This window comes from Bos taurus, chromosome 13 (assembly GCF_002263795.3).
Source record: "Bos taurus isolate L1 Dominette 01449 registration number 42190680 breed Hereford chromosome 13, ARS-UCD2.0, whole genome shotgun sequence".
Taxonomy (NCBI): Eukaryota; Metazoa; Chordata; class Mammalia; order Artiodactyla; family Bovidae; genus Bos; species Bos taurus.
Window position 1 is genome coordinate 19,041,401 of NC_037340.1, and position 16,324 is coordinate 19,057,724.

At 42.4% G+C, this 16,324-nt stretch overlaps 1 protein-coding gene across 19 annotated transcripts in view; it reads left to right on the plus strand.

Moving 5' to 3' along the window:
* PARD3 (par-3 family cell polarity regulator) overlaps positions 1-16,324 on the plus strand; it is a 597,553-nt gene that overhangs the window by 555,626 nt on the left and 25,603 nt on the right. For all 19 annotated transcript variants that reach the window (XM_059892900.1, XM_010811174.3, XM_010811183.4 and 16 more), the window contains 2 exons: positions 4,822-4,942; positions 14,581-14,708. In XM_059892900.1, coding sequence (XP_059748883.1) covers positions 4,822-4,942; positions 14,581-14,708 — 249 coding nt within the window. The remainder of the gene's footprint in view (positions 1-4,821; positions 4,943-14,580; positions 14,709-16,324) is intronic.

Here is a 16,324-nt window from a genome sequence, read left to right on the forward strand (position 1 = left end):
ACAGTACTGGAGTGGGTAGCCATTTCCTCCTCTAGCATATTAAAAAGCAAAGACATCACTTTGCTGACAAAGATCCGTATAGTCAAAGCTATGATTTTTCTAGTAGTCATATACAGATGTGAGAGTTGGACCAAAAGGCTGAGTGCTAAAGAATTGATGCTTTCGAACTGTGGTGCTAGAGAAGACTCTTGAGAGTCCCTTGGACAGCAAGGAGATCAAACCAGTCAATCCTAAAGGAAATCAACCCTGAATATTCATTGGAAGGACTGACGCTGAAGCTGAAGCTCCAAAACTTTGGTCATCTGACATGAAGAGCCAGCTCATTGGAAAAGACCCTGGTGCAGGGAAAGATTGAAGTCAAAAGGAGAAGAGAGTGGTAGAGGGTGACATGGTTGGATAACATCATCGACTCAACAGACTTGAGTTTAAGCAAACTCCGGGAGATAGTGAAGGGCAGGAAAGCCTGGCATGCTGCTGTTCATGGGGGTCACAGAGTCAGACACGACTTAATAACTGGACAACAACAAATGAAGCCTGCAGGCATAGTTTTCAGAGCACTTCCAGTGCTTTCAAATGCATGCAGGTTCCTGGGCCTGCAGTGGATGGGCTGACTGGCTCAGAATATCTCAAGGTAAGTCTTAATCAGCATTTTTAAACAAGCGTTCTGGATGATGAGATTCATATGCAAGACGTGTGTAGTGGTGAGAACCATGGTTATGAAGTTTTTTCCTCATTCAGGGCACCTAAGAAGATGGCTGGAGTACACACGCCTGCGCAGCTTGGGTGGAGGATGGGCTCTGATACTTATCTACAAATAGGATTGTGGCTGCATTTGGCATGGATTAGTGTTTTCAGCTACTTTCATTTGTGAAGCACATCACTGGAGTCCAATCGGAAGGTTTTAAGGCTTAGCACTCTGTGTGATCTACCTCTGATAGGAAAGGGTACATCCCCATGGTAATTGAATGGGAAAGATCTGAGTTCCGTCTAAGTCAAGGGTAGGTTGTACATGTGGTTTAGGGATCTGTATAGTGTCTGATCCAATGTACACTTTCTTGATTCTGTTAAAATCTTCATTTAGTTTAAAATACACACACCCATTCCCTCACACACACACACATGTGTGTGTGCACGTGTATAAACACCAACATGCTAAATGCTAGTGTTGAATGTAAACTGTGTGGATTTTTTTGCATAAAAAGCATCTCTGATTCCTCTCCATATGAGGAGAGTCAATGATAATTGATTGACTGACTGACTCCTCATAAAGAGTTTTATTGTTTTACTCACCTATCTGATAACTTAGGTGATATCTTTATTATATTCCTCACCAAAAAGTAATAATAATGAGCAACTTTAAGTTGGCGATGAACCCAAATGTAAGTTGATTGGGGTCTTTAGGAACTCATCACTAATGCTAATAAGCATTTCAAATTTCCTTTGGCCTTCTTGGCAGAAGAGGTAACCAAAAACTTTAGAAATCCAGATGTGTTATTGACGCTTAGGACCTGCCCCAAGAGGCAGAGCTGAGCAGTTGCAGTGTTACATCTCTGGAAGCCAGAGTCTCACCTGCAGGCTGCCGGCTGCTATCACCCAAGGCTGCTTAATGGGCTCCCAGTCTTCGGGAACCTCCATCCATCAGGAAACCGCTGCAGCCTTCAACCCCCAGGTGCTTTACTAGTCTCGGGCAGGTCAGTCCACTTCTAGAGCATAGGAAGAAAGGAAGCAAGGAAAAGAGAGTGAAACTGGTCTCACCAGCAGCTCAGATTTGGAAATAAGGTCAGAAATGACTTCCAGGACTTGTCTTATCCTATGAGAAACAAGAAGGTCACTAGAATTGAACATTAAGGACCCTGGGTCCACTTCCCTTGTTGGGAGACTGTATGTTCAAGTAATCACAAATAGTAAAAAGAGGTCTGTTTTCACCAATGGCTTGGACTTCATGGACCTAATAATTATGAGGTTCAAACTGTGCTACATGAAAATAAATAATAGGAAAATATTTCTACTTGGACTTGTAAAATACTTCATCAGGCAAGCCTCCTAAATCCCTCTACTAAAAACTGTGAAGTAGGACTTCTCTGACAGTACAGTGGATGGGGGTCCACCACCAATAAAGGGGACATGGGTTCAATCCCTAATCCAGGAAGATTCCACATCCTGCAGGCAACTTAAGCCCATGTGCCTGAACTTCTGAGCCCGCACTCTAGGGACTGCGAACCGCAACTACTGAGGCCTGTGCTGCAATGACTGAAGCCCACGTGCCTAGAGCCTGTGCTCCACACACAGCAAGAGAAGCCGCTACAATGAAAGCCTGCACACCCACAGCAAAGAGTAGCCCCCACTAATCCAACTAGAGAGAGCCCGCGCACAGCATTGAAGACCCAGCACAGTCAAAAAGAAAGAACGAAAGAACGCTAGAGGAACACTTAGGGAATTCTCTGATAGTCCAGTGGTTAGGACTCCCCCTTTACACGGCAAGGGACCTGTATTTGATCCCTGTTTGGGGAACTAAGATTCTACAAACTGAGCTATCTGGTCAAAAAAAAAAAAAAAAAAAAAAAAAATGCTATAAAGTTAGCCAGGAACAAGAGTCACAGCTGGAAAGAGGAGTGAGATGAATGAATGCTTGCTCTCCAACTCTTTGTCTGAGGAGTGTACATGCATGCCTATACCCTCACAGTTTTCCCGTGGAGAGTGAGGAGTTCTGTGGATTGGGCATTACACTGGGAAAATGTGTGGGCTGGGACAAGATAAGATGCTGTATATGTGACTTAAAAGCCAGTAGGAATAACAGCCTGCCAGGCTCAGGAGTGTGGAAGGGAAGTCTGAAGCAGTGGAAGGATGCCTCATGTGTCAAGTTGCACATCTTACAGACGCATTAACTTTCCATGTCCTCCAGCTGATGAATCCCAAAGATTTGTCAGAAGAGAAACAAAGGGAAGATGAGTTTTTATTGATGGGAAAACCATCAAATTGAATGTGTCAACCGGCTATTGCAAAACCTCTCATGAAATTAACAGAAATGTGAAGGGGATAGGAACCCACCCAGGAGATGAAGTGATGAGAGCAATCCTGTCTTCTTAGAAGGTATTCATGTTATGGTCCTCAATGCTATCATTTCAATTTGAGATTTTTAAACCTATAGAATCCCTCAAAATTTGTGAAATAATACAAAGACCTATGTTAGTTTGAGAATTTTATATTCTCTTCTCTGACACATTCTCTTTCTAGGCCACCCCTCACAAATGCCATTACCCCAGAAGCTGTGTGGCCAAGAGAAGTCAGATCCACTCTATGTAACCAGGGCAATGTGTGTTCCATGAAGAGACTCATCCTTGTGTTGGCTGACAGCTTCCCATTCTACCAGCAGCTTGGAGGGTATATGTGATAAATACGAGACTTGGTTCTTGTCCTCAAGAAGTCTAAAGTTTCATTGGAAAACTGTATACCAAATGTACTTGAGTAGATGTCTGGATTGGATGTGATTTTGTGCTAGGGAATGGAATCGACCAAAAGCACCAGGAGATTTAAGATTGATTTGTGCATACTCAGTCGCTTCAGTCATGTCCAATTTTTTGTGACCCTGAACTCCAATATTTTGGCCACCTGATGCGAAGAGCTGACTCATTGGAAAAGACCCTGATGCTGGGAAAGATTGAGGGCAGGAGGAGAAGGGGACAACAGAGGATAAAATGGTTGGATGGCATTACCAACTCAATGGACATGGGTTTAAGTGGACTCCGGGAGATGGTGATGGATAGGGAAGCCTGGCGTGCTGCAGTTCATGGGGTCGCAAAGAGTCGGACACGACTGAGCAACTGAATTGAATGGACTGTAGGGTCCTTGATAGGCTCCTCTGTCCAAAGGATTCTCCAGGCAAGAATGCTGGACTGGGTTGTCATGCTCCATTCCAGGGGATCTTCCTGACCTAGGGATCGAACCTGGTTCTCCTGCGTTGCAGGCAGATTCTTTACTGTCTGAGAGTGGCCAGAAAATTCTGAATTCTAGTCTCACATTTCCCTACTGACCAGGGAAAGACTGGAAACAAGTTACTTATCTTCTCTGAATGGCAGTTTATATCTGTGTGTGTGTGTGTATGTGAGAAATACTACCTTCTGCACCTATCTTATAAGCTTTCTGTGAGGATAAAACAGAATTCAAAGTTATCAAAATGAAGGCAACAATATTATTAACTTATTGATTCAACTACCACCTGAAGTTGTTTTTAAACTGTTTTTTGTTTATGCTGTGTGAGCTTTTTTCTTTAGACCTCTGATAACTCATAAATAGGAATGTCATATAATGGCATTATGTAAATAATACTGCACGTTTGTGAGGCTATAATGTATGGGGTTATCTCACTTGATTGTTACAACTGTGATATTTAGAGCAGAAGGGATTCTTATGTGCACTTTTTGTATGCAAAGAAGCCACAGCCCAGAGGCACTGTGTCTTATTCCAAGAAGGTAGAAGACCTTGGTATTTATGATTTTTCATGCAATGTCCTTTCTAAACCATTGTTGTTGCCAACACCTTACCAGATTACAGAGAGGAAATGAGGCTTTTAAAGAGCTGTGTAAAAAAGGAATGTCTAAAAAAACTGCTCACCGTCTTGAATATCTGCCTGAAATCCCCTCCATAAGTCTTAATCATAAGAACAAAATGAACACATATTTGAAATGCCTAGATATGGTCTTAAAATTTCACTTCCTCCCAAACAGCACCATTTCACAGCAAGCTGCCATTTTTCCCCTAGTAACTGCCATCCACAGATTGTATTTCTGAAGAGTGTTCATTGTTGCCCATTTTGTCTTTCAGCAACAGATCAACTCCTAGCAACCATGATCGGATACAGCGTCTCCGGCAAGAATTTCAGCAAGCAAAACAGGATGAAGACGTGGAGGATCGGCGACGTACCTATAGCTTTGAACAACCCTGGGTGAGTGTCTGGTGCCTCCACACAGTTGTAGGAAGTCCTACAACTTCCCTGCAGTAAAAGCCATTAATAGCTGTGACCTCAGACCTTTACAAAACGAGACGAGATGGAGCCAAATTCCTTTGACCTTTAGCATATTGACCTTTTTCCTCATTTCCTTCTGGGTTTCATCATTGCTAATTTCATTTTATATCTTGTTGCACCATCTGTCCATTGCATAATAGGTTTCATTTGCCTGATGACAAGACACAGCAGGAATATTCTGACTCGCAACCATGCCTTTTTTAAAGTGTACTAAACATTTTCTATATATATTTTTCTGAGAATCAGAGCCTAAATAAATTAGTTCTATATATCTATGGTGTATCTACTCTGCACGAAGTACAGTATATAGAGATTCTTGATTCTCCCCCATCCCCTATGTGTGTTCATTGAACCCCGCCATGTATCTTCCTGTAGATCAATTCCATTTCTTCCTCCCAAAGCCTCCAGAGTGGTCTTTCTACAGCAAAGCTTTGAATGGGCTTCTCAATGCCCCCAAGATAAGTCCAGATTCCACAGTGTGGCAGGCTAATTAATCCTCCCCAATCCAGCCCCAGACTTGAGCTCTGATCTTGTGTTTTGTCTTAGAGATGATAGCCCATGTGCGGATGGGAGGTGTTGAAGCAGATTTGGGGGTTCAAGATGATGGGAATTGTGAAGACTCTTTGAAAACTTGAGGGAGAGAGTCAATTAGAAATGAGTAAATAGGCTGCTGGAGGCAGGAACATCTAGCTGAAGTAGTGTATTAGTTAAGTGTAGTCCACATGGTGGTGGGATCATAGCCAACAACACTTTAAGGGCTGGGAATAGAAAAATAATTATTTTTAATTTATTTTATTGAAGTAGAGTCGATTTACAGTGTTGTGTTCATTTCTGCTGTACAGCAAATGATTCAGTTTTACTCATAGATTCTTTTCACATTCTTTTCCATTATGGTTTATCACAGGATATTGAATAGAGTTCAATATAGTAGGACCTTGTCATTTAGCAAAATAATTTTTTAGATTAATTCCATGATGAGGAATGGCAAGATAGACATGGCAGAAAGTCAAGGAAGGCGAGCCTGGGGAGGATGCTGGTGAAGCACTGCCCTGTCTGGGCAGGTGGTCAGTGCAGCTCAGGGAGGTGTTGCCCTGATAGCCCGAGAGGATGCTGGAGTGGGGTTGGGGTATCAGCAGTCTAGGATTATGAAGCCTAGGAGTCTGTGGTCAAAAGAGTGAGTTTTCGGAGTCTTGGAACATCTGGATGGTGTTGGGATCAAAGGTGTCCCATCCATGCATGTAAATTCCTAAAGCGGAGGAGTGATTAGGGTCCCAAAAATGAATGAGTTCAGTTCACTGTGTTGGGAATATGATTACATTCAATATTTGGGAGAATGAGAAGGGAGAATGAGAAAAGGCTGACATAGAACTGAGTGTGATCATATTGTAGGGAAGGAGAGACGAACATGGGAAGATGGTAGGAGCTTTCCATGCTAGTTGGAAAGTCTGAACACAGATGGTATCAGAACAGAATGCTGGCCCACTAGCCAGGTCAGAAAATAATTTTTTTTCTCCGGGCATCAGTTTTCTTATTTGTAAACCAAGGGGATTAGTGTAGCTGATGAGTGTCAGTTACTAAACTTTTTGTTAGAATAAACATTTAAAAGGAAGCTGGGTATGTAAAGCAGAAATCAGTAGAGCTCCTCGGTTGCATACAGAGGTCTCCGTGGACCCAGGTGACTGCAGCCATGGTCCAGAGCTTCTCCAAGTGTGGTCCATGGACCACCTATGAGAAGCCCTGCTCCAGAGTTTAGATCACTGCTGAGGTCCTCTTTGGACCTAAAATCCAGCATGGTTAGTACATTCCACACAAAGCCAGAAACCCATAGACATTATTATCTGGAATTTGGTGATCAAGTTGGAGTTTGTGGAAAGTTCATTTTGTAAATGAAAGAAGGGAAAATTGGAGAAGTCATCCCAGTTTGAAGGACTTCACCTTGGCTCAGGTGAGAAAGACAGGGGCCTTAGAAGAGACAATATGAGAACTGCATCCTGGAAGAAATCAATGGTAGCCAACTTTGAGAGGTTATAAAACACATAAATACCTATGAAAATCTAATTGTCCTCTGCAACATCACTATTAATAATATGTAGTTTATTTTCCTAAATGGTAAGTAAAATGAGTCATTCCCATGTAGCAACAGGATGGAGTTATGTTCATTTACTTCTATTGTTTGGGTTAATGACTCAACCTAGTCCTGTTAGGCTTCTTAAAGCAGACCTCTTTGTGTTGTGGGATAAACATCCTTAACTATGTATATTTTCACAAAGGTGCTGAAAGGAAGAATGAGGCCAGTGCAACCTGAAGGGATAGGCATATGAAAATGGTTCTCACCCCCAGCTCTATAGAGCTCCAGCCCAGCAGGGGCAGCGTTGTGCCATTTTACTTTACCTGGGTCTGTGAATTTCCAAGCAGCATGTTTCATTCTAAAATTAATTATTTAACTCATCAAATTTCTTGAGTGTTCATTATGTTTCTGTTTATTATTGTGTTTGGCTAGGGAAAACAAAGAAAGCAAGCCCTTAGAATCCTAGAATCAAGCTGATACGAAAGAAGGAATGCTGCGTGCAGTCTTGATAGGGAAAAGCAGGGACGTTTGAAGACAAAGGAACCACACCCAAATTGGTTGTGGGTGTGCACAAAAAGCTTGAGAGAACACATCTTTTAAGTTGAAAGATATTGCAAGTATATAACTTTGAGAAACAGAGGAAACCATCTTTGGGACGTAAGATTAATTGGAATTATTTCCGGATAGTAACATCATGTCCACATGCAAGCTCTACAGGTTTGTTGGAAGCAAAACGAGCACTTCCTACTCCTCAGCTCTAAAAGTTGTGTACTGAGAGATGTGGCAACAATTTGGTATCCATTTGATGTCTTTCTAAGTTTTCTTTTTAATGTAGGACATGAACATTTTGGCATATATTTCTATGTTATCTATTGAATATGAGCAATCATGTTGGAAATCTGAGACTATCTTATACATTAGGAAACTCAACTACTGAAGTTCACAGGCCAAATTATTGTGTGTCAAAATAATTTGTGTATCAAAACACCATAGCAACTTCAGATGGACCACTTGACTTGTAGGATCTTTTCCTATTGAGCAGGGAGTTATTTGGAGGACAGGCTGATTACCTTGGGAATGGAATAATTTCCTAAATTGTGGGTCAAAAGTTGACTTTTTATCTATTTATTTTTTCATTTTCAAACAGCTAAGATCTTGCTGGGTACTCCCCATTCTACAGATCATGTAAATGAGCTTCAAGTGACTGTAATTCTATGTAGTGTGTTAATTTTCATACCAATTCTCACTCTTGCCTTAGGAAGAGCTGCTCAGTTGTTCAGAATGTAGCGTGGTCTATGGTTTTTATTATCTGTTTTACAAAAAGAGTTTTGAGTATCTTGGACTGTTTATTCTCTTCTCATATATATTCTGACCTTGAAAGATCACTGTATTTGGAAAAGATGAGACCATGATCTCACCTACTGGAACAGTTTGAAATCATTTTAGTGTTAAGGAACCACAAGCATATCTTCAAGCTGTGGGTACAACTTAGACCATGTTAGCTGAAGTTGTCCTGCTTGTTGGAAATGCCCACATGTGCAGTGCAGTCAGATGTATCATACAGAAAAATACCCAAGCCAATGACTTCACACACAGAGAGAGTTGCTACAGAAAATTCCCCCAAGTGGTCCTTTTTAACTCTTCCATTTTTCAGAATGTTCTCTTGACTCTGGCAACACAGAATGCACCTGTTCCCGGGCTTTTGTTCAAAATAACATTTGGGCTGGAGGAAGCTGATTTTTGGCACAAAAGGTCTTTAGATGAGCAGAGGCCTAGAAAATTTCCTTAGCTCCATAATTGAAGTGAGTTATCTCCCAAGTTGAGTAAAAGAAGAAGAAGCAGGAAAAGCAACTTCTTCCCCACCAAGTGCCAGGTGCAGCATAAATAAAGCAGCAAGTTGCTTTAAATCTTTGTTAAGAGAATGGCACAATAGCTGAGGTTAGGGTTATTATCCCAGAGCTCAGATATGGACAGGACTTAGTGTGTTGCTTTTAAAAGAATTGAATTGCAGACTGCAGACCTAAGTACAGTATGCTGTTAAAACTTTGCAGATACCTGACTGTTGCCCGCAGCAGACTCACTGACTGAGACGGCTGATGGATGGGATAATGGAGCCTTTAATAGCTCTATTGCTAAATCCCTTCCATCCTGGGTGGGTAGGGACTGAAAGTAGTTTAGTCCTTCAGATAGAAAATTGATCCTCCATAATGTGAAAATCCTCTTCTCCCCCAAGCTTGCTTCCTAGCTGTCTGTCCTTAAACAAAACCAAACCTGCTCCTTTCTCCATTTTCCCACTTTGGACTTTTGTTTTTAAAGAACGAAATTTTTTATTTTACATGTTTATTTATTTACTTGGCCATGCCGGGTCTTAGTTGCAGCACTTGGGATCTTCGATCTTTGTTGCAGCATGCAGGGTCTTTAGTTAAGGCATGTGGGGTCTAGTTCCCTGACCGGAGATTGAATCCAGGACCTGTGTATTGGGTGCACAGAGTCTTAGTCACTGGACCATCAGGGCCGCCCCTACCGTGGGCTTTTATTGGCTCCTCTTACCACTTAGTGTCTCACCTGCTTTAATTAGAGGGTTGGTCAGACTGCACAGCCATCCTACACCCCTAGACTGCCTTCCCTGGACCAGGGGAGTTTGAGGAAATGATGGTTCTCTTTTTGTCTTCCTCTTTCTTAAGACTTAAAGGCATCTGCTGTGATCCCCTCCTAGCAGGCCTCCACGCCTGGACTCAGGAAATGCCTTCTTAGTTGATAGCCTTACTGTGTGGAGTTTGACTCCAGTTCACATTGGGTGGCCATCACCTCCCTTGGAAATCCACCTGGAGGGAGCCATTCTAGCAGCAAAGGGGTGCCCTGGAGTCGTGTAAGGGTGTCCCTGTGCTGCTGTAGAGCAGCCCTGTTTCTTGGAGTCCCATGACCTGAGGGCTGTTATACCCAAGGAGCCCTCTGGTGGTGAAGTGCATGAGGCTGCCTGCCTCTCATCAGCGACGCTGGAGGGCTGCTCCTTTATTTTCAACCTATCTGCTGATTCCGACAGGAAACCAGATCCTAGCCCTGGTTGGGAAAGATGAGAAGAAGACAAATAGTGTGTTAAGACCAAAACACATATTTATAAAATCTTGATGAGGGAAATTGGTATGCACTGCCATTTTTCAACCATTACTCACATCATTAGTAGCAATTAAGCTTTTCAACATTCAGAGCCCACAGAGTTCAATCGATAGCTGTGTCAGTACAGTGTGTGATGGGTAGAGGGGAGGAGGGCTGGGAGGACAGGATCCAGAGACAGAAGTTAACTTTGTTTGGATTAGAAGTTGGCAATTAAGTCCACAATAGAAAATCATTTACCAGTGTTAGCAATGGCCACTTTTAAACAGAGTCAAAAACGTACACCCTTAACATGATTCAGTGACCTTTTGTTATCAGAACATGGAATTCATACTAGGTTCACAGTATATTTGAATCACTAAAATGAGAACTTTAAATCTCAAGGGATATCATTGTTCTTTGTGTTATTATTGTCATCTTCATTGTCAGCATCTTCATCACAGGTTTTCATCTAAAGCACACAGACTTTTTGTATTTTATTTTTGCTTTCTCTACATGCCCTGGACATATGTGAAAATTTGAAAAAAAAATTTTAATTGAAGTATAATTGCTTTACAATGTTGTGTTAGTATCTGCTGTACAATAACATGAATCAGCTATATGTATACACATATTCCCTCCCACCTCCCCACATCTATCCCTCTAGGTCATTACAGAGCTGAAAATTTTGTTATTCATAGTTTAAGTAGAAAACCCACCCCAAATAATCACTTATAAGACTATTACATATATGTGTGAATACATACAAAAGAACACACACATATTCTTACATGCTTTTTCTTATCTATAAGAAGAAAAATTAGTGTATTTAAAATTATTAAATGCTTTATGTAAATGTTAATAGAACTAATGAATTTTATTCATGAGGCACATTTTTACATGAAGCTCTAAAAGTCTTATAATATCACCTAGTTCTAATCAGTTCTGAAACTTGTAGGGTGTATATTTGTTTTTTCTTTAGTATATTAACAGTTTGGGCTTTGTATTTTTATTTTTATGTATTGTCTTTTTTAATTTGGAAAAATAAGGATGATTTTACTTAATGCTGAAGCATTTCTTGATTTACTGAAATAGTACACAGAAGAGATTTTCACATTTTGTTCTACACTAGTGAGTAATACCAAAATTGTGGAACTTTCAAAGTTTTATGTAATTTTTAAATATAATATAAATAGTAAAATCTCTTCGTAATCATGATAAACACTAGTACTTTGCAGCTCATTTACAAAAGCAACCTGCATAGCCTTGACTGGTGGTTTTTAAACATAAGCCGTGAAGAGAGTCACGTATCTGTGGTTTTCCAGCATATTGTGTAAGAGATAATCATGTATTTACTTCTGTCTTACAACCCCTGTCATTATTATGGCCGTGGCAACCTTGGCTATTTTTTTTCCTTAAAAGGTCATTTCTTGTCACCAGTTTCATCACAAACAAGGCCAGGGTTATTTATAATTTGCTCTCTTAAAACAGAGCTGCCGTCTTGTTATCTGGTGAATCTCTAGAATCATTACCATTGTGCTTTGCCTGTATGTTTCCCCATATAGATGCTACTTGGTCACTGTAGTTGCTGTTACTGTTTTATCTGAAAACATGCCCTTCTCTCTGGGGTTACACATGATCTCTTTCTTCATTTCTGTCTTTATTTTTGTGATTTTGGACTCTAGATGTTTCTCTTTCTGCCGTTTCGTTATACTTCTGCCATTGGGATGGAAACCACAAAACCCCAGTGTCTTAAAGTCAGGGTTCCTGGTGGTAATACTGTTTCCACAATTCACATTTTTATGAGCTCTTCATTGAAATCATGAATCCGATTATTTTTGATGCAGCCCAAGTAGAGAACAGGCCAGGACAAACTTCTTTCGCTGTTGCTCTGGGTCCATCATGCACACAATCTCCCTGGATATCTGTGGCCCAGTCAAGTTTCATCCTAAAGATAAGGGGGATTCTTTCTAATAACCTATTCTTTCGCACACTCTGAAAAGAGAGAGTAAAATATTAATAGCAAGGCTGGGGTGTGTATTTCATCAGAATGAAGCAAACAATGAAATCTGTCAGTTTGCTGATTCCAGACTCCTTCCCTCATTCTAAGTTTTCAGATACCACTCGATGATAATTTCATTACTGGGATTCATCCAGATGCACTGAGATATGCCACTGATAAGGCTGGAGGTGAACAGTCCCAGAAAACACACAGTGGAGGAAACAAAAGCCCTTCAACTTTTTTTCTTCCCTCCATCAATATCAAATTTTCAGGCCTCTGGGAGAAGCAACTTAAAAATACACCTGAAATTTCTACAAGACCTTGCATTTTCTTTTCACAACTCCACAAGCAGCATGTCATAGAACAGCATGAGCTTGAAAAGCTGGTTAGTAAATCTTGCAGCAGAATGCCAGGTCTTTCAAGACTGTTTGACACATGTGTGTAGCTTAGACTGAGTGTAAAGGAAATGAAAATGGGGTTCTTTTTGAAGGCATTTTTTCTTGCTTCGCTTTTCCTGTCCACTGGCCCTTCCCCGGGCTCCCCACCAACAACAGATCACCCCAGCGCTGTTCTGGGCCAGCCTCATCCAGGGTCACGGAAGAAACTGTTTGTCTCCTTAATGTTGTTGACGAACAATTGCTTCATGCTTTGTTTGCATAAGCAGAACTCATTCGGCAACATGTTTTCTTTACTGAAGGCACCACGGATGTTATTTGAACCGTGTTGTGGAGTGGGTCTCCGAACACACATTTGTTCCAATGTGTGTGGTCATAAACAACCACTAGTAGAGACTGGGGTATCATAAAGTCTAATCTCTTCACATATTATTTTTGTATCGGGATATTTTTAATATGTTCGCTGACGACGCCCATATGCTTTGAAATTTTGTCCTGCATATTGCTTCATTATTGCTTACCAACAAATGGGATATGCTGGCCAGGCAGAAAGGGGACAATAGAGGTTACTGCCTTTCTCTTTGCACAAAAGCCACCAGAGGAACCACTCTTTAAGGAACAAGCCTACGTGTTATCTTTCCAGGTTCCAAATGAGTGCTGAGACTCATATTATTTTAGAAAGTGATTATTGAGTCCAAGTCTGCTATTGGCTTTCAGCTCTAAAAAAAAAAATCAATAACTTGTTTGTCACAGACATTCTTTGTTTGGAATAAATCTGTTGCACAGTGTTGCATAACACAAAGGGGACAGAGGCTGGCGAGTGCCAAAAAGGGTCACTTAAGAGTGCGTGCCATTGATGGTTATGATCAACCTTTGTCGGGTGTTGGTAAAGTTACAGGCATCGTTGCCTGTTTTGAGTGGAGCTGCTTTCAAAACGCACCATCGTAAAGGTGAGCTCCAAGCCATTGGTAGAAGCTAAAGCACGCACGGTGGCCCAGCACCACACACTCCCCCAGTATCTGGATTCGGTCAGCGGCAGCTGTCAGCAGACGACCTGCTGCATGAAGCGTCTAGCCAGAAGGATTGACTGTTTCTCTGTAGCGTATAATTAACCTGGGTAAAAATGCCGTTTCTTAATAACTAAGGCAAAGTGTATTATTTCACAACCAGTTCCAGGAGCTATTAGCTTGCAGGTTTATTCTTTGGATAAGCTGTTCTGTTTGCATGTGGCTGCCACGGGGGATAAGAAGACCTGTATATGGTGAACTGTGGCCAGTTTCAGCTAATCTCAGTTCAAAATGTAACTGTCATTCTTTAACAAAAGGAAGGTCAGCTACATTGCATCCTACTGCTATACTAAGATGCATAATTACTGAAAGCTTCACCAGCATGGCCAACCTTCCAGTGTACAGCCTGGGACTTTCCCACTGTTGTGAATTATTGAAGCAAATTTTTATGTTTTTGGCACTTTTGAAACTGGGCTATAGTTGCTTTACAATGTTGTATTAGTTTCTGCGGTACAAGGAAGTGAATCAGCTATGTGTATACTTGCATCCCCTCCCTCTTGGCTCCCTTCCCCACCTCATCCTACCCCTCCAGGTCATCACAGAGCATCGAGCTGTGCTCCCTGTACTGTGCAGAAGCTTCCCACAAACTATCCTAGTCTTCCAAGCAGGGTTGTTCCCCTATATTTGCTGTCTATACAAGGGATGTAAACTAGTGTCTAATGTCTGTATTTACCAAGCCTCACTAGGCAGACTAGAAAGGTGGATCTCTCAATTTTAAACCATTCTAAGGCTGTAATTAAAATTTAGGGTGATGGGGTGCTTGTGGCTCACAAGACCAAAAAGCTGCCTCTTGAGAAAGCTGCACTTGATTTTTAAAAAACTCACGGAAGTCACATATTGTTTCTATGTCAGTCTCAGAACTGAAATAGTCACCGAGTCCTATGCTATTCAGAGTTCCTTTCCCGTGACCTGTGTTGCCTTCTCTCCTGCAGCCCAACTCCAGGCCGTCAGCGCAGAGCGGGCGACACTCGGTGTCGGTGGAGGTGCAGATGCAACGGCAGCGGCAGGAGGAGCGCGAGAGCTTCCAGCAGGCCCAGCGCCAGTACAGCTCGCTGCCCCGGTACGCGCCACACACCCCCAGCCCCCACGCCCTGTCCCTGTCCCTTGGGAAATCCCTCCTTCCCAATGCACTGGCTTTTCCACCTCCGAGGAACCGCTCATAGACGGTGGGAACCGTGGCTTACTTGGCCAGACCATTGCCTGGCAGGGGGACCAGGCAGGAAGGTGTTTCAGGAGATGCCAGCATCCCTAGCTGGCAGCTCCCTCCTGGAAAGTGAAGTGACCTGTTCCCCGCAAGGACGGGGCTTAGGGGTCAGACCTGGGATCTGGTGTTTGTTCTGCGACCTCCCGTGGGGCCGGAGACAGATTCCTCCGTTGAGAAATGGAAACAGAACTTTTGCTTTGCACGGCTCAGTGGTAACTAGCATAAATGGACCTTGTAAATCTAGAGTTCTCCAGAAGGACAGGTGTAACTAGTATAAAAGCTCAAGGGGCTGTGGTCTTCTTGGCCAAATGTTTGGCTTCCTGTATTTTAGTTGCGTTTGAGGTTATTTTTTAAGGGATGGGGAAGAGCTCTCATAAAGTGTGTGAGAAGTGAGAAGAGAAATGCCTAGGACTCGGAAAGGGGAGGGACGGGGGTGGGAGGGCCTGGTGGGAAGTTGGGAGGAGACCTGGGGCTCCATCCTCGGGAAGAGGACAAGAGAGAAGCAAGTACATCCACCGGGTTTCTCCTGCTCACCTTCCAAAGGATCGGTCCTCCAAACCAATCCTTTCGTCCTGGCGTACCCCTCTCCATGTCCACTGCTAACCCTCTCCTGCACCCCACCCCATACCTCCCTCCCACGTCTCCTCTGAAGCACCTGTGACTCCATAGACCTGAGGCTTGCTGCTGTGGGACCACTGCTGTCAGTCAATGATTCCCTAAAGAACCAGAACTTGCCCTTTGATCAACTGTAGCCCCCTTCTGGTCAGCCATTTTGTTCTGTGTGGATAGGAGAAAAGTAGAAACCCTATAAAAGAGTGCCATGAGCTTAGGCGTGCGGGCTGGTTGACCTCTATACCGTCTTCACTCTTTTTACAGAGTACAGGTGTGTGTGTGTGGGGGTGGTGGTAATTTGCATGTAACTTTTACAGTAAGTCCCCTACATACAAATCTTCAAGTTGTGAGCCTTCAAAGATGCAAACATGCGTTCCATCAACGATAGGCTTGAGTGAAACTGAAGCTTGCCCACCGTCCTTTACAAGGTACTGTACTGTAAGATTTAAAATGATTTCTTTATTTTGTGTGTTTGTTTTTTATATATTACTTATGTGAAAAGTATTATAAGCCTATTCCAGTACAGCACTATAGGGTCAATTGTGTTAGTTGGGTACCTAGGCTAACTTTGTTGGACTTACGAACAAATTGGACTCGAACATGCTCTCAGAACGGAACCCGTTTGTATGTAGGGGACTTACTGTAGTCTGCCCTCCATATCCGTGATTCCATCCATGGCTTCTCTGTATCCTCAGATTCAACCAAGCACAGACATGTTGTCCTGAGGTATTCATTATTGGAAAATATCCATGTATAAGTGGATTCATGCAGTCGAACACACACAGTTCAAGGATCAACCGTAACTCCTCAGTGTGCACCTCTGATTGAGGAAATCAGAAACTCGGGGTCTTGCACACAGC